At 37.9% G+C, this 20067-nt stretch overlaps 1 protein-coding gene across 1 annotated transcript; it reads left to right on the top strand.

Annotated features, from left to right (window-relative positions):
* The first annotated feature begins 287 nt into the window (after positions 1–287).
* On the top strand, positions 288–18968 carry tmem91 (transmembrane protein 91). The gene is given in 6 exon segments (XM_028463762.1): positions 288–662; positions 9236–10430; positions 13982–14041; positions 14043–14094; positions 14097–14128; positions 16664–18968. Coding segments are annotated over 5 exon segments (720 nt in total). The 5' UTR covers positions 288–662; positions 9236–10010; the 3' UTR covers positions 16820–18968.
* The last annotated feature ends 1099 nt before the right edge of the window (positions 18969–20067 follow it).

The raw sequence follows: 20067 nt of genomic DNA, 5'->3' as shown, positions 1-20067 counted from the left end.
GGTAGTGTTGCTAACCTTAAAATTCCCCTGCTGCAGCCTCCAATCCCTAATTCCAGCTCAAAATCAAGCCATGACCTCACTAATCCTCTTAAAGAAGTAAGAAAAGGCAAAATACCCTCACTTTGCCATGTGCACCAGTTACTTCTCATCCCTATGGGGACCTGAAGGCAGTGGAAGCACAACAAATGAGAACAAAACAGGCTTTAGGACCCAGTGTTTGCCACCACAATGATTAGCAGCAGCAGCAGCAGCAGCAGCATCATCATCATCATCATCATCATCAGAGCTGAGGAAGCCAAAGGAAGGAGAGGGTGAAGTCAGAGAGAGGAGCAAGCGAGCCACTGTCTGTCCATATAGTGGGAGAAGAAAAGCTGAGCAGGCGTAACCAGTGAGGATTAAACCTGTGGTGGAGGAGGAGGAGGAGAGGGAGGATGAAGGTGGGGATGCTGCTGAGAACCTGAGATCTGCATCACTGCAGAGGAGCTGCTGAGGAACCGATGATCTCCACTCCCACACAAACACACTGCAGATACACTCATCTACACACTCCCACGCTCACAACGTGAACAGAGCCCAGCATCCAGTGCCCAGGATGGTTTAAACCAGGACACTGGATTCACTGGATTCACCATTCAGCACCCAGGATGCTTTCCAAGCTGCAGGTGAGACAAAACACACCATACAAACACACCATTAGACCCAGACCAGTATTTATTTGTTTATTCCTATTATAATGCAGATTGGACTGTATTCCATGTCAGCAGATTTGTTTTTCACTGGGACTGGGATGTCTTTTATTAAATTATTTAATCAATTAGCCAGAAATGATTAATTCAGAATGGTTTTATGTGAATTAATCAATTAGTGATGTTTACTATTTAAAATAAACTACAGCAAAACCATGTCATTGTATGTATATGTTTGGCAAATTAAAAAAAAAAAGTTTTAATTTCCTAAAACACATTAAAAAGACATGCATACTTTTATGTGTTATCTTTATTCTTATTGTATGCAAAAATATATTAGATTAAATCAACAATTAAATTAGTGATATTAACTATTTATAAAAAGACATCACAGCACAAACCATGCAATTAGATTTATATTTTCAACATATTTTGAATGATATATTTCAATAACTGTAGTCAAACATGAAACACTGATAGTTGTTTTCACCTGACTGCATATGATGATGATGATCTTCATTCCTGATGTATGTTTTTTTATCCCATTGGGATCTGCAGAGCTGCAGGAGTGATATTTACCATTTAGAAAAATAAATTACAGCAAAACCATGTAATTATATCTATATTTTCAACATATTTCTAATTTCCCAAAACATACATAATTTTTTAATGCATTATTTATCTTCATTTTTGAGGTATAGGATACCCTATAAGGTGTTTTTCTCCCATTGGGATCTGCAGAGCTGCAGGAGAAGGAGACCCCCCCACCACACCACCTCCTTTCTGCTCTATTGTTTACATTTTGTGCAGCTGTTTAACGCCTGAGGTGCAGGAGGATTAAAAACCTGCAGGACGCCTCACAAAGCCATGCTCCTTAAATTTTTTAATCCTGTGTTTGTGTAAATTATAAGAAGATCAGGCAGATTGTCCATAAGTAAAGACAAAAAAAAGCAGCGTGAGTGCTTTTAAAGGGCATAGCAGTCCTAATGAAGAGCTGTGTGCGTGTGCGTGTGTGTGTGTGTGTGTGTGTGTCCACTCACTATGTGATAATGATGATAATGATGATGGTGGTGGTGGTGGTGGAACCTTGTAACATGTAAAGATCTGCATGGAGCTAATTAGGGCATTAAGCTCATTACAGCCCACGGTCCTCGAACACACATTAGTCGTGTTATTTGTGCTCACATTACATCACTTGCTGTTGGTTTCACACGGTGTCTGAATGGTTTAAAGTGAAATAAAAACCCTGTTGTATCACCTTTATTAGGTTGTTTTAAACTCCTGCGATCATGAATCACATGACTTCTCTAATCCATCAATGAAAGCAATGGAAAAGAACAGAAATCAACCATAACGTATTTAGTTTTAAAACCCAGACCTGCCCTGAAACGTAATTTACTCACATGTGCTGTCCTTTATGAGAGAAAAAAGACAAAAGTAAGAGTTTATAGAGGAAATAAAGTAAAGATTTATACCGTGTATTGCTATTATGAGCTAAATTTGACATATGGGTTGGTTTAGTAGACTCGAGGCATTAACTCACAAAAACATGCATGTGAGGGACTTCCGTGTCATATTGAAGCAAGATTTCAAATCAAGAGAAGAAAAAAACACTTTGCAATGCCTTTTCAATTTCAAAACGTGAATTCTGTGTTTTCCGTTCATTTTCCACGATTTATGGAAAATGAGAGGCCCTTCACACATACCATAAAGGTCCCATGTCATGCTATTTTTCACCAATCTCTATTTGTTCTAAGAACCTCAAAAACATAGTATTTAAGGTTTATTTTCCCAAACTAGCCTGTTTTCCAGAGTTTTAGCCTCTGAAAAGTCACTTTCTGAGCAACTCTACACAAACAGGCTGATTTGCGTCCCACATCTGCATATTCATGAGTGGGCGTGTCTATAGACTAAACACTGACTTCCTCCTCCCCGCACGGTGACGAAGGGCCAGAGGACGGCCCGCCCTCCCCCCACCCACTTCGTAGCCAAGCTCATGCTACTTTATAAACCGTCGTGGGCGTGTCTGTTTACATGTCAATCACGGCAGAGAGCTTCCTGGAGGCGCGGCTTCTCCAGCTCAGTGCCACGTCAAATTTGTCATCAATGTGGGAACGCGTCATCAAATTAGAGCGAGGTGTTTGGGCTCACCTTGCAGTAAGAAAGGAGCAAATCACCCTCTAACGATTGAGAGAATCAATGAAAAAAACACTTTGGGCATGTGTATGAAGCCCATATAGCACTTTATGATGTTTAAAGCACAGAAAAGTCAATTTAGCATAACATGGGGCCCTTTAATGATAAAGCTTATTGCCTTTAGGACGTTTTAATGTATCATTTTTATCACCACAGGTAACAGAAATCCAGTAGAAGCAGGAAAAACCCAAAGGACTTAGACTATTATAGTGAGATATTGCTGTTCCCTGCCAGGTGTGTCCCATGATGTTCTCACTGTTTCAAAACTCAACAGTAAATGCATCATAGCACAAACTCTGCAGAGGTGCAGCTTCACACTGCAGATGGGTAACTTTGCAGTAGTGTGAAGTGTGTGTGTTTGTGTGTGTGTGTGTGTGTGTGTCAGGGTTGGGGTCAATTGTAATTGGAATCGCGTAATTAATCATTATATACAAAAATCAGTTGCTATAGTAATTGTAATTTAATTGTAATTGAGTTCCGGTAATTGACTTTGTAATTGTAATTGGCATGGGAATTCTATAAAAACTGTCATTTCCAATTTAATTAAACACAAACCTAGGGAATGATGTTACAGTTCTATTACTTACACATATATAGTGAACAAGTATTAAAATATGTTTCAGATCAACTTTTCCCCACTACCTGTCAGTTTTCTTGAGGATCCTTTTACCATCACAAAAATCGAGGGATATACTGACACAAAAAAAGGCTCAGACGCCCACATCAAAAATATTAATGCCAATATTTTTATTGATTAGGAAGCCTAACAAGGTAACAGAGAGATGAAAACTGACCCGTTATCATATATGCTAACAGGAAGCTAACATAAGAAGAAGGTTACATCTTGTGGACTTATTTATTTCAGGCTCAGTATTTGTGAATAATTGTAATCAAAATGTAATAATTAAAAACGTAATTGTAATTGACTTTCAGGGAGAAAATAATAATTATAATAGGAATTGTAATTGGAAAAAATGCTGGCTAACAAAATCGTAATTGAGTTGTAGTTGAACATGGATGATTTAACATGTAATTGTAATTTAAAAATGTAATTGAGCCCAAAACTGGTGTGTGTGAACATTACTGAGGCTGAAGAGCTTCAGTTTGTTTGTCTGAGGACGTGCAAAGGACTGCATGAGTGTGAATGTGGTGTGTAGGTGTGTAGGCGTGTGTGCATGTGTTTGATCAAATGAGCTCACCCCCTCATACACACGTCAAGCACGCTGGAGCGCACACACACGCACACACACACGCACACACACGCACACACACTCACACACACACACACACACACACACACACACACACACGCGCGCGCGCGCGCACGCACACACACACACACACACACACACACACACACACACACACACACACACACACACACACACACACACACACACACACACACACACACACACACACACACACACACACACACACACACACACACACCACACACACACACACACCACACACACACACACACACACACACACACACACACACACCACACACACACACACACACACCACACACACACACACACACACACACACACACACACACACACACACACACACACACACACACAATGATAAGTAATTCTGTGGAAATGATTCGTCCTCTGCAGCATCACTGGAAGGCACAGCAATGCTGGAATTACACCATCCAGTTCTTATCAAGCCGAGCGGAGGAACCGCTCTGAAATGGCAAATTAGCCTCTGCTTCATTTGTCCTGCACTCCACTCACAGCTGAATGTGTTTCCATAGGAACGTGGTGTGACTTTGAGCACTGTTTTTCTCTGCTCAGTTTTCCTTTTCGGCTTCCATCTGCTCTTCACAGATCAAGGAAGTGCCGAGCAGAGGAGGAGGAAAGATCAGAGATCACTTCAATAGCTCTGATTTCTTGTTTTATGGGATGTCTCAAAGCTTTTTCCGGTCTCGTCGTTTTTTTGCAGAGCATGTTCTCTGTGCTGCAGTGACACTAGTGGAGATAAGCTACATCTGTATCCACTAATGAATCTGCACAGTTGTCCTATTCTACATCGACCTACGGTTCCTGGTGCTTTTAGTGCTGGGTAATCATCAGCCCGGAGCCAATATGTGCACCGTGTCCTGCTTATGTCTACGTTCCCACCGCGCTGTGAAGTGCCCAAGTTACTGGGTACACGTGAGCTGGGACGTAATAAACAGCAGCAGAAAAAGCAAAAGCTTTATTTAACCATTACTAACAACAACAGCATGAGCTAAGCACCAAACATCCTTGTTTCCAGATAACAGCAGGTATCTAGATCAGTGATCCTCATCATAAGACCATGAGCATTCACACCTTTAAGGCTCGGAAGAAGACATTCCTATACTCATTATTAAGGACACAGTATGTCTAAATGTATGAGCACCCCCATTTTTGGGGGGAGGAAAAATTGTAATGAAGTGAACAATCGGGATCCAATCTGGATGAAACGTGGTGGGGTAATTGAAGAGCCGAACAGTCAGAATGATTAAACACGAGACGTGATTTTAAACCGTCCTTTGTGCCAAAAGGTGGTAGTCACATGAGGTTTACTATTAGAGAGTGGCATGGGAGCTGTGTCACACTAGACACCCTCATCAAAGGTGGCCAGCTACAGGGTGATCAAGCTTGAGCTTGCATCCCATAACTGTTTACCACTATTATCTGCACTGGTGCACACCTGTCCCATGCCCAATCATCAGAAGCCTGGTTGTTTCATTGGCGCAGCCCACGGGACTATGCATAGCCAGGGGAGTCCTCTTCCCTGAGCGCATAACAGAGTCAAATTTGATAAAGATTGGTCAAAACAGATTTCAGATGTAAATTTTTTTTTAATTTGTCAATGATTTAATAAGGATTTTTCCATTTTTTTTTTAAAGTATATTGAACCAGATCCACAGCAAATAAAAAAATGAAATCTTCCACAGTGTAAGGTCTATCTTTGGTTAAAATGGTATTAAAATCAGTTAAAGTGCTTTTGTCGTAATTATGCTACTAGACAAACAAACAAATAAATAGATTGCTAGTGAAAATATGACCTCCTTTAGTGGAGCTAATGAATGAATCAATGAATGAATGAATGGTTGCTTCGTACACGAAGGAGGCTGGATGCTGACCTTTTGTTGTTCTCGTCATTGATTTCCCATCCTTTGGTTCAGCTTGTTAAGTTCCTTCCTCATTATTCGTAGACATTTTCCTTGCAGATTACAGAAATCAAGCCACGCTGGAAAAAAACGTTGAGGAGCGACTGTGTTAGCAATCTCATTAAATCACGTGCAACAGGCGAATACAGCACATGCAATCTGTTAGCGTGCTCTCTTTTTATTTGGGAATTTCAGTAAATCTAGTGCCAGTCGATCTACCAAGCTTTAGGTTATCAGAGTTTTTGCTCCCAAACTTCAGTCCTCTGACTACAGAGCTGCTGAAAGTCTCTGTAAAAAGTCACCGGCAACAGTTTTCTACTTTTGAAAAGCTGCGTTTTAGTTTCCATGACTTAAGAAGGGCTCTATTTTCATTGCGGCGAGCAGATACAAGGCAGAAAGAGAGAAGTTTGAAATTTTTGTGCCACAGCAGGATTATGAGAGAGCGAAGGATCAGAGTTGCAGGAAAGGGTTGAGCACATGTGAGAAAAAAGACTGGAGAGTCGTCAGTGATTTGCAGCCGCGTCCTTGTCTCTTCTCCTCTACCTGACTGGATGTTTTATGAGCGTTGCAGAGTTAAAAAAAAAAAAGGAAGCAGGCTTATGATACAGCTGACAGAAGTCTTTTTATGGATTGCAGAGGTGGAGGAGGCGTCGTAATAAAGCTGAGTGCTTCTCTTTGGGAATGAAACTGCAGCGCGGGGAAGGGGGAGGGGCTAAGAGTAGCTACATGTATCCTATGAACCATATGTTCATTTTCTGTAATATCCATTTATTGCGTTGCCATGGTGATGAGGGTAAGAGTTCAGATTAATAAATTAAACCTTTACCAGCACAATACGAACTGAACAGGAAAATCTTTTAAGTGTGTGTTCGTGCAGATCTGCAGAAGAACTGACGACGAAAAACATTCAGAACAGGAAAAGTGAAAATTTGCAAACAGTTCGGGATAAAGAAAGCAGGGCTTAATACTCTGCCTTGTGGAACTCCTGTGTTCAGGATTATAATGCACTAAGTCAAGTTTACACTAAATCGGCCTTTCTCAAAGAGTGGTCTGTTAGTTTTTTGGGCAAATATATATTTACAAAAAAAAAAAAGTGTTTCTCAAACTGTTGGCAATCAACTTAAAATGTATGTAAATTCAAATTGTGCATGCACAACCTATTTTACATTCTTAAGGCGAAATGGTAAAGGCGGTCAATTAAAAGAAAGATACATGCAAACTCTACACAACAGGAAAGGTGCATCAAGTGATTACATGCACGCTAAAGACCAAGAGAGCAGTTCACTGGCAAGCGACAACCTTGCTCAAAAGTTGTAAAACGGGACATGTAAGGACCGCCTCTAAAGGGAAGAGAAAATAGTATACTAAAGTGAATACATCAAATTTGAGTTCTTTTGGACTGGGGATGAAGAGGACCCGTAAACACAAATGAACGAGGCTTTGAAACCTTCTGAACTCTAAATGTTAAATTGTATTAATATAGACTATAGTTAATTTTAAATTATTTTTTTATTAATCATTTATTTTTTGGTACCAAAAATGTTAATTGGAGCATTAAACATCCTTTTTTTTCTGTTTCCGCTGCATCTTCTGGCAATATTCACTGCAGCCTCATGTTTGCACGTAAAGCCGTGAGTTACCACCTGCCTTTGGGATTTACTAAATATATGCGTCCTGCATTATAGTATTTATATATTCTCGTTCCCTTTTTTTTTTTACAAACCACGGCTGATCTGCCCATGTCACATATTCATCAGTCAAATGCGCTAAATAAAATAAATTGCCTGGGGTTTGCACCGTTGATCATCGTGTTTTTACAGCCACAAACCTTTATTAAATCCACCCCATAGTGTAGGACTCATAGATCAATAAATCAAAAAATAATAATGCTTGAAAAATCGGTTTTCAGGAATAGTTTCAAGCATTGCATCGTGGAGATGTGGCGTCTCGTAGATGGATGCATAGAGGTGTTTTTCAGTTTTTATTTAATTCTTACTGTGATCTGTGCAGGCTGTAAAGGTTTTTCTTGTTCCCATTTTGCATCATTGCTTATGAGAGCAGTGCTGAATTGTGTTCATCCAGATGTGATCTATTTGAGGGATTAGGCGCATCAAAAGTGAGAAAACATCAAGCGTGTCCCTTTTAAACAAAGCTAAAAAATAAAGACTTTTTTAGATTTTATATTTGCATTTCCTGATTGTTTTGGAACAATGGGGAAATGTGAGTATTTAAACTGAAATACTACAGAGTAGAGCAGAGCGCCTGCTAACTCTCAGTTGATTAAACCTTCATTTTCTGCTCTATTTCCCCAAGGTCACCTGCTTTAAACCATCTCAAATCCTCTGGGTTTTTTTTTTTTTTTTTTTTTTACACCAAAGCACATGCTGTAATTTGGTATTGGTTGTAAATGCAAAGCTGATTATTTGTTAGCTGTTGGATGAAAAGTTTCAGTAACCTTCAAAGTCCTACTTAACCATTATGAGGTCAAAATGAAATGAAAACAGTTTGCATAGTTATACAAACCCTTAAACCCAAACTATTTTTTTAACAATTGCAAACATTTGACTGCATCATATTTGAGCTGTTAGCAGTTTAACGCAGGTTACCAGACACTCTAAATAAGGTTGATGGAGTCAAATATGTTTTATAATTATATGCTGGAGATGATCCAAAACATGGAAGTGAGGGTTTCATTTGCGTCACAAACTTTCGGCGAAATACCAACAACTGACAAAAACTGGGGCATCAGTCCATCTTATTTCTAGTCAGAAACATCTCTGAACAGTTTCTCTTGTTCAACTGACTAATAAACATCTTATTTTCAGATATTTCAAATATGTCTGGACTCATCAGTAGCTTTTATTTTATTTATTTATTTATTTATTTATTTATTTATTGCACAAATTTAGTTGAAAGTATTTGTCCAGATTTCAGATTTTTGCATGTTGTTCTCTGAAAGAGTTGCACGACACTTTATGTCTGTCAAATGTAAACCAAATTAAATGAAAAAGTTTTTAACCAATGGTATTTTAAGTGAACGTTTTTGTTGTTGGGAAAGAGTTTTTGTGTGAACATAATTAAGAAGTACTGTAATAATAATAGGGTTAATAATCATGATGTCAAGAAAGTGACTTTATTGTCACTTTGTTGCAAACGTCTAGCCCTTTCATCACCCTCAGCTTTACTTTTTTTTTCAGACTTCATGGCTGTATGCAGCAGTCCTGACTGGCCTGAAGGAAACCCTCTGACGATTCCAAGACCACATTAATATTGAATGTCCCAGAGGAATGCTCCAATCCCTACAGCCATAATACAACATCCAAGGAGTGCAATTTCATCATTATCATTTCCTGTAGCAGCAAACATTGAATTGAGCGAGTTAATGAGGCCTTCTGACCTAAGGACGCCCATCCTAGGTGTTTATTTCTGGAACGTTATTGCATTCAGTCTGTCACATAAAGCACCAACCATCCATCGTGTCTCATTTGAGTCGTGTTCAGTGAAGCTTCAAATGCCTCGGTGCATCTCAGTCCACTCGCCTGAGGAGCAGCAGCCTCTGGCATCAAATTGAAAGCTGCTACGGCTACAACTTGGGATTCTTTTTATTCCACTGCTGATGTTGTAAGTCATTTGTCGACTTTTCATAGTTTGTGCCAAATCACCGCGTTTGAACGATTTGGAAGTGACTTTTTCTCCAAAGAGAAACAAAGCTTTAATTGGCAGAGTTAGCTGTAGATACGCAGTTTTAATACTAAAACACTGAACAATGTGAAATGAGAAGAATCAGTCCCTGAAAATGATGTAAGACGTGTAAGGACGGAGAAGATACATCTCTAATTCAGTATTAGAGCCTCAAATACAGTTAAAACCTACTCAGGATTTTTCTAACTCTTGTGATTCAGCTGTGTCACAAACTCATTAGATCTGGATCTTAATGTGGTTTTCTTTTGTTACTGATAAGAATAAAAAGAGATGGAAGTTCCAGATGATCTAGAGCATCCTCTTCTGGGAGAACGGCCAAGACAAGGACCAGTTCCCGGGACTGGGCCGAACCCGGGTGGTCTGTTCAGGGGCATCCTGGTGAAGTGTGAGGAGGACCGGGCCTACCCTCCCATAGCGTGGACAAACTACTGTGGACTTCCACCAGAACATCAACAGCAGCAGCTGCTGGACCCCGGATCCTTACCGCGCACTCTGGATTCATTTTACCCAGCAGCCACCATCTGGGGCACCACGGACCCTTCCCTCCTAAGCAAAGACTACCTGGAGACCACCTTCGTGGACATCCGGCCCGGCTCCACGCTGGAGAGGAAGCTGCTGGCAGAGAGGCAGGAGTACCACGGTGTTTCATACAGCCTGGACGACGAGGACGACCTGCTGCCAGACTCCGACGTAAGACCAATTACACCATCCATTGAGTGATTGTGTTTTGTCTGAAATACGCTAAGAATAGCAAATATTTGTTCCGACAAGTGTAGACGAGACATGGGCAGCTTGCGGTCGAATTAAAGGCACAAAACAATTTAAAAACAAACAAAACAAGAGCGCAAACATCTGCTAAGTTTAGAGGTAGTGTATCTATAGTACCTTTTGGATCATCTCCAATATCAAACTTGTTCTTCCATTACCTACTAGCTCTCCAAATTTAATTTAAAGAGTAACTAAACCTCTGCTTTCTCCTGACATGCCAACAGGAGGGAAATTCAAACAATGCCTTGATTATGGGCGGGGCTCCTGGAGTAGTTAAGACACGCCCAGTCTATACTATAAAATCTCCAATCAACAATCTATGCTACGCTACTCATTACTCAGTATACCTCTCTATTCGCTCTTCTCTCAATCCAACCCACTCACCACAGATTGTAGAGCCCACAAGTGCTAGTTTTTATAAAAGGGGCGGGGCTAACCGTGCTTATTTGTGAAGCAAGCTGGTCCCAAAACGTCACATGATCTTGTTGTTAGCCAATAGAAAAATTCAATTGTAATAGCAGCGTTTAAACCCATAGAGGGCAGTCACTCTGACATTTTACAACTACATATGACAAATTGAATTTGACTAAAATGTTGAGCGTTGGACCAGAATTAATCAACAGCGCTACTTCATACACAAATACTTTTGTATTCAGCACAGAATACAAAAGTTGCTTTAGTTGCTCTTTAAATATGTTCAGAACTTTTTGAGATATCCTACTACCAAACAGATTAACATTAATCCACATTATCCACATGTGGATTTGTTGGGTTCTTTCTTTTATTTCACAAATTTTATATTTTAATAGCGCTTCGAGATGAGTATTGTTGTAATTTGGGCTATATAAATAATTGAACTGAGATGGACGGACGGACGGAAGGACAAACGCCGATGACAACAACAACAACAACCACAAGCATCCCAAAATGTACTCCACTGCAGAAAAACACACAAAAGCAAAACTCAAATGCAAAAAATGGCTCATAACACATAAAACAACAAAAATACAAACATTTATGAAGCCAATAAACAATTATTAAAAACAAATTATCAGCATCTCCATGCTGTCTAGATGCAATATGTTCATTTGTATTTATTTTTTTGTCTTAACAACTTAATTTTTGGCAGCCAATTGAAATCTGCTTTTAAATCCTAACAGCTGTTGTCTTGTGTTACCTAAAAGTGCCTGGCCCCACCCATTGCTGTGCATTTACAACTAAATCTTTATTTTATATTTATACATGAAACTGAATTTGAGGGGTTGGGATTTATTCCTGTTCATGTGAATTTTTTTGAAATTCAAAATAGTGTAAAATGCTAAACATAATCCTAAAGTTAGTATTTAAAGGCTTTGGAAGCTTTAAAAAAAAATGCAAAAAGTGCAAATGTGCTGTATATAAAGAACTTTAATCGTGTATTTAGAAAAGTTCTCTCCTAAGGTCACAATTAAAGCTCCAATTAACGAGTCTTTTTTAAGATTAGCACTTTGATTGAATATTAGCGGATAAACACACAGTAGGACTGCGTGGAATTTACTCTACAGTGTGGAGTAGTTGACTGATGCAAAGTTTCTTTCCGAGTCTTTTGCACAGCAAGGACAAAAGAGCGACGCTCAGTTTTTAAAGTGTATTCAGAAGGAAGCTTCATGCAGTGACCTGAAACATGACCTACCAGCAAATCAGTAGAAATCAAAGTGTCTGCATCACTAACTGGAGCCAAAATAGTCCTCAACATCCTATAAAGGCTATACCGCAGCTTTAATGTTGCAGCGCTGGAGGATTATAAAGATTTTTTTTAATACCACGTTGTGGCCCAAACAAAGGATGCAGAGTGAATGTGACAGTGAGAGAGTTAGGCCAGCCTGCGGTCACAGACTCAACCTCATTCAGTCACTTCGTCTTTATGCAGGAGTTACGCAGAGGTTTGGTCGAGACAGGATTTTTTAAAACGAAAAATGAAAAGGGGACAGATTTGATGCTGATGAACATGGAGACAAAAAGTTGGTTTTAACCTTTAAAACACATACGTCAAACTCAAGGCACGGGGGCCAAATTCGGCCCTTTCGTGCAGGGATGTCAAACCCATACGGAGCAGTTCGATCTCAGGTGGGCCACAATTTTTTTGCGGGAAAACAAGTAATTTCAACATTATTGTGCCCTAGTTTGCACTTATATGTATACATAAAATATAAAATATGCGGGAAACTGACAATATCCAAGCAATAAGTGATAGATATCAGTCTCAACAGGATCCTTACTTTAAATTTCCTAGATTTTGTGACCAATTTATATTTAATAAAGGAAAATATTAAGTCATAACTTGAGTAAATTTGAAGGATTTTGTAAGAGGTTTTAGTTTTTTCAACTGTTTAACATTAAAAATGAGTGTAATCATTCAATATAAGCACCGGGAAAACCTGTGAGCACCTACAAATATTTTTTGTCATTTTTATTTTTTCCTGTGGGCCTAATTGGATGCTTCAAAGGGCCAAATTTGACCCCGAGTCATGAGTTTGAAATGACAGAGAAAACGTGAATCTATGTATAAATTACCAAATAATTAAAATGTAGATTCTCAGTCAAATTAAATGAAACTCCACAATATTTGTCCAGGGCTCACAGTTTCACCATGCTTACATCACATGATTAAAGTGCTTTTTAATCACAAATTGTGGGAAGAAAGCAAAATTTCAAAATCTAGCAATTTTCTCACAATTCTACAAATTTCAACAAAAAAATTAACAAAAGATGACCACACAGTATATTACACAAAATCATTTTTTACTTCTTGCATATCTAGCCTGTCACAAAAAAACAAAGATTGTACTACATAAAGCGGTAACCTTTGACGACATATGCAGAAATAAATGACATAATTTAAATGAATGAATACATTTAAAAAGTGTACACAAAAATTGTCACAAAATGAATAATTGATTTCATACAGTATCTGTCACTTTTTGCTTGGATGTTATTTTCCTACGACAGGGTTATAATAGTTTTGGATTCTTCCACTAGTTTTGAATTTGTATTTTTGAATTCTGTTTGTTAAACTTGGTTTTTAGAGCAGATTTGCTCATTTTTTGTTTTTATTTTTGAAAATGGTTAATTTAGTTTAGTTTTTATTAGGTTTAGGTTTCTGGGCTTTGTATTTTGTAAAATGGGGTATAAATCAGGTACAATTCTTCAAATCATCCAAACATAAAAAAGAAAATGTATAATTTTTTCTGTTTATGTTTTCAAACACTTGTTTTGATTTTTACTTCAGTAAATGAAAATATTTTGGTTTTTTTTTTACTTAACTTTTAGTTTGCAGGAGTTCCAAATTACACTTAAGTGGACTTTTATCCTGACCTAAACAAATAGCTATACCTTAATCCTAAATTATTAGAGTTTACGGGGTTATCCAGACAGGGCCTCTCACTGAATCACCCCCTAATGTGGTGATGCACTGTGTTGGACTTCTTACCCAGGACTCTTCCATTGAAGACTTCAGTGACACAGACAGTGAGAACAACTTCCCTCTGATGATTCCCTCAGGACTACCTCGGCCTGGCCTTTTTCTCATGCTCTGGCTGCTTCTGGCCCTGGGCATCGCTGCCTTCTACCTGTCACAGAAGGTACACACACAGCGCAAGCACACACAATGTATATGTAGAGGGAGGCCACATATTATGTTGAACAATTTTAAAGATTTTCCATCCCAGTAAAGCCGATCTATTCTTTGTGTCACTGGTTGAAGAGCATATATGTTTTAAATTTAGAGGCGTTTCTGGCTATAGACCCTTTTGATTGTTGTAAACATTGTGACGTATTTTTGTTGGGTGGGGCTTAGCCTGGAGGCAAAACGCATATATATATATATGTGTTAGACAATGGAGAGCAGCGTAGCAACGTGGCCGGCCATCTTACCTCAGACAGCTCATTACATCAATGGTGCATGTACTATTTTAATAACCCAAACTTGCTCAATTTTCTATCAATTTTCAAACGGCAAGTGGCACTTTCAACGTGTACAAGCATCCTATGTCATGCCTACGTATAATAAGGTTTGTAATAAGGCAAACCGTTTTGTAAATCCGTCAATATTTCATCGAGTTCAGGGTATTTTTTTGTTTAAGCTGATCACTCACCTTCCAACAACTACCGTAGAGCGTCAGAATGGCAGAACGTTAGCTGTCTGAGACAAGATGGCCGCCGTTGAGCTACACTGGTGAATCCCGATTGCATCATCTAGTGTTTTTATATATATCTATGTTTTAGCCGGCGGCGTTTCCTGTTTTTGTCTCAACGACGTGGGCCATTAAGGGGTCTATACGCTAGTGTGTGGTTCGCCCTCCTGGTGGGGAATGAAGACATGACAGGTGGGGTGTGAAAAACAGGAGGAAACTTGTCCTTTACGTGGAGTGGAAAAATAAACTTTCAATTGATGGCTTGAAAAAAATATTTTGTTTTTGGTTTTCTTAAGCTTTTGTTAGTTCCTGTATTTTTGACTACTGCACTATTAAATTTTTTTGCAGGTAATTAGTTTAATTTAATTTTTGATTAATTATAAAATGTAATACTTGTTCCCTGTTAGTTGAATAAATAAAAAAAATTTTAAAAAAAAAGTTATTTGTCAGGATTATTTTGGGGGCAATGGGCACAGGTGGGGCTTTAAAAAGTCTGGAGATTTACTACTATACGTATACAAGGACCCAGAGCTGAGTCATTGACGTCATCTGAAGACAAAAAAAAATAGTTTTTATTGTTAAAATGCTTCAAAATAAATGTAGTATGTAATATACTGTATAATTAACCGACACCGTAAAATGTATCTGGGGTTTTTGAGGCGTAATTATGTCAGAATTGTTGGACTCCAAATATGCTTAGTCAGCAGGTGCTATGGGAATGACTGACAGGTTGCCATCATTCAGCATAACTTTTTTTTTTTTTTGAAATAATATGTAAAGGTATCACATATCCAGACTTTTTTCAGGAAATTTACTTTGAAATGTACTTTGATCTCCTGACATGTTTCAACTGTCAGCCTTCCTCAGATGCATCTACTTATCGCTTTGATGTGTCCTTATGAGTTGTTTCTGGGCGTGGCCAACTTGAGAGTTCTGTCCTTAAAGAACTTTTGCCCGATGGTCTCTGGAGAAGAGAGCGCCAAGTGTAAGAGTGTAAAAATATTCCCTCATCCCTGTTGATGTTGAAGCTCCGCCTCCTGATCTCGAGGGCTTCTTTGATCCAGCGTTTGTGTCCTTTTGTTTCAATTATTTTTGCATTGTCCCAATCCATTATATGATGTTTTTTGTTCTGTCGTCTTTTCTTTCCCCCTCATACGGACACAACATTGCGATCAGCAGATGTCTCTGAGGAAGACTGACAGTTGGCACTCAAAACATGAGGAGATCAAAGGACATTTTCAAAGGAAATTTGAAAGAAAATTTCCTGAAGAAAGTTGTCTAAGTAGATAAAACCTTAACATATTATCATTCAGCGGTTAATGGATTAGAAATCTCTTCATGTAGTTTGGGAAACTTGGGGTCCCCTAACAGCATCTTACATTGGGCCCCCCCAAAAATAGACGCGGCTCTGCGAGCGCTCGATGAAAAACTACAAAATATTCAGGGTGAATATTGTTAAATGACTTGTTTCCTTGTTGTTTCTGGCTTTAAATCTGTTTTATCAATATCTTTATCGATGCTGCGCAAACACAAATGTGTTTTATTGATATTTCGCCTGCTTTAGTATTCTATCATTTCCAAGCCTTGTTGTCAATGAACTGTTACTGAAACCAATGAACATGCTAGTGACATAAAAAAGTGCATGTTGTTGTAATGGTTTTCGTCCAATGAAAGCAATTTAATTATTTAATTACACACAGTAATTATGACAGAGATGATTCATTTCTCTCAGTCACCATTAGCACAAGCTTTTACCCAGCAGTGCTGCAGAAGCTTTTCCATCAGATCAATGGCCTTCGTTAAGGTTTAATTACAGTCATAAGAAGAAAGCTCAAGGTGATAGATTTCCAATATTGTGGAGTGCTGCCTGAAGCTGGGGGTCACCGTCTGAGGGGGAGATGGAGTGAAATACGAGCTCGGCGTGTGACTGGAATGAAGAAAGTGACGATGACTAATGTCCTTCTCTTCTCCTTCAATCCACAGACCAACAAGGCGTCTGCTCAGGGGGACTATCAGGGGGCCAACGCAGCATCTCGTCAGGCCCTGTGGCTCTCAGTGCTCTCCATCGTGTTTGGGATCATAACGTACATCTGCGCCGTGGCAGCACTTATCTCCTACCTGAGTGGAAAACCTCCCTAATAACAACACTGTGTTGGACAAATACCCCCATGTCTCTCCTCATCACCTATTTATGTAACGAAACAAACAAAAAAATACTGCAATGTTTCAATGTTTAAGCTCTAGAAATCATGTTTTATCCAAAAACAGTGAGATGTATGGAACCTTGTTTCAGATAGTGGAGAAAAAAAAGGAAAAATGCCCACAGGAAGTCATGTGTTAAAGAAAACTGAATACTGGTATAGAAATGTAATAATTTAATTTAAAAGGAAATTAAAAAGAAAATTATGATATAAAAAGTAGAACATGAGATTTAATAAGACACAAAATAATTATTGAAATTTATTATGATAATCATTTATTAATGGGATAAACACTGCATTATTAGATTAAAAAGCTATAAATGCAAGATTTACAAAAAAAAAAGTCATAATTATGGGATAAAAATGTGGTTTTTCTTTTGTGATTTTTTGTATATACAGTCAATTTTGAAATAAAGTATTCATTATGAAATACGAATCTTGTTTGAGATTTAAAAAGTCATAATTAGAGATAAAAATTAAATGATGAGATTGAAATTATGGGATTAAATCTGAATTATGAGATAAATCTAAATTATGAGATTGAAAAGTAATAATACCATTTTTCTGTGAATTATGAAATTTGTAAAATAAAAAATGGGTAAACAAAAAGTCAACATTATGAGATAAAAAGACAAAATTGTGAGATGCTACAAAATTATGAGATAAATAAGTCAGAATTATAATTGAGAGATGGGACAAAAATAACAAATAAAATCATAATTATGACATTAAAACATTTAATAATGACAATAGTCATAAGATTTTTTTTTTTAAAAAAAAGACAAAAAGACAAAATTCTGAGATAAAGGCAAAATTCTGAGATGCGGCAAATTATGAGAAAATAAATCATAATCATGACATAAAAAATTAATTATAAAATAAGTTGTAATAATGAGATAAAAAAAAAAGTCAAAATAATGAGCTTAAAAGGTATAAATATGGGACAAGTTAAAACAATGGATCTGAATTACAGATTTGAAACAAGACAAATCATAAAAAATATGAATTAGGAGTTAGTAAAGTGATCATGACTTGAATATCTCCTATTCATGACTTGCTGTGGGGGTTGTTTTTTGTAAGATTTGGACAATCTTTAAAAAAGAGGAGAAATAAGTAAAGATGAGCAGACAGCGAGTCACTTAATGTAGAGTATTCACCTTTAAGTGTTTGTCTTTATTTTGTCCTCTGAGGACTTCCTTCATGGTTGTGGAGTGAAAACCAACACATGCAGATGTTTCCACAGCTGTGGAGGAACGATAAGGAGCAGATGTACAGTATGTGGAGCGGGTAGATTTATGGAAGGACTCTGCAAGGACAGAGAGGCATCAGATAAATCCACCATCACACGCCTCCACTGCTGACTGTAGAGGAAAGAAACACCAGCAGGAGCAGAAAGGACTGCATCTGCTATGTCATATTTATGTTTTATTAAAGAACAGAGTGCCATAATAATAGATAAACAAGGGGTTGTGTGGAGAAATGCAGGACAGAGATAAAACAGCTTGTACACACACACAGGGCTGAGAGCGGTGCTGACTGCAATCGAAAGTGCCAAAAACACACAAAAAAAACTTGTGGATGATCTTTTTTCATGAGCTGTTCCATTAATAGAGCGTGGGCTGCACTGAGATTCCCAAATATAGCGGGATGTTATGAGGAATACGCTGGGAGTGCGTCTGAGGACATTCACCTCACAATAAGACAGCGGACACGGTTTATCGGTGCAACCACAATAAAAAGGCAAAGTGGGTTTGAGATACAAAATCCTGTTCGCTTTCACAAAGTAGGTTTAACCATGATTTATGCCACACTGAAAGAAATCGATTTGTTAATTAAAGTTTGTTTGATGCAAGCTCGTAAATACCGTTATTGGTGGAAGTGATGGTGGTGGTGTCGACCTCGGACACATTGACGTGGTGACATTTCAGTCACAGAATCTGATGGATCACAGATTTCAGCAAAACACCGGCATCACTTCTGTGTAACAAAGGCTTACTGCATGTCAGGCATGTGCAACTGGTGTCATGGGGGGCCACATGTGGCTCCCAGCACAAATATACAAAAAAGAAGAAAAAAAATACACAAAATGACTGGAAAATTACACAAAATGACTAGAAAATGACACAAAATGACAACAAAAATACATAAAGATAACAGAAATATCCAAAGCGACTCCACAAATTCACAAAATAAAGGAAAAACACCCAAAATAACTTCAAAATTACATAACTTAACACAAATACACAGAACAATTACAAAAAAATACACAAAGTGACAAAAACACACACAATGTACCTCCAAAAACGTATATTTAAAAACAAAATACATAAAATGAAAACAGAAACACACAGAATGACTGAAGAATAAACAAAATGACTCAGAATATACAGAAAATGTAATTAAATCAACACAATGACACAAAAAATACACAAAATGACAACAGAAATACCCAAAAGATAAAAGTTGCCCATATCTCATGCTGTCTACGTATTTCCGAGCTCGTATATAAATATTTTCATGCTCAAGTAGAAGTTTTGATTATTAATTAAAATATTTATGTTTATATGACCCTTTAGGGGCTCCATAAAAATTATCAGATTTTTTTTAATTTTATTATTTTGTTGTTTTTAAACAGAAATAATGTTTTTTTAAACCCTACACTTGGTTTGCAAGACTAACCATAACCTCACGTGCAGTTTTGGTACAGAGTGGTTTCTTGGTGTTTCAAAGCGACTGACACAAACAACCTCTCATGCACAAGAGTTTCCCTGTTTCATGTAATAACGCAGATGGCACTGCATTATTACCTCAAACACGGAAACGCCTGAAAAAAAACTCAGTTTAAAAGCCACGAAATCTCACTTTGATCTTAAATCAGCTCAACTAGATAAATCATGACATTTTCTCAAGGATAAAAAAGTGCAATTTAAACTTATTACTTTTATCATTTCCACACGTGTAACAATCACTAAGAAATTCTGTCTTTGCCCAAAAGGAAAACTGTAATAATTCAGAATCTGAAACTTATATCATCAAAGCTTCTTAAAGCTGAAGGATGCAGTCTGCAGAAAAACTAAGTCAGCATCTCCTGTTGCCATGGAGACCTGCGGCATCTCGGAATAAAGTCGTGCAGAGGCTAAACGAGAATAAATCTAACGCTGAAATTTCCAAACCAGATTCCTGCAG

This window comes from Gouania willdenowi, chromosome 13, assembly GCF_900634775.1.
Source record: "Gouania willdenowi chromosome 13, fGouWil2.1, whole genome shotgun sequence".
Classification (NCBI taxonomy): Eukaryota; Metazoa; Chordata; class Actinopteri; order Blenniiformes; family Gobiesocidae; genus Gouania; species Gouania willdenowi.
This window is presented reverse-complemented; position numbering and strand designations above follow the sequence as displayed.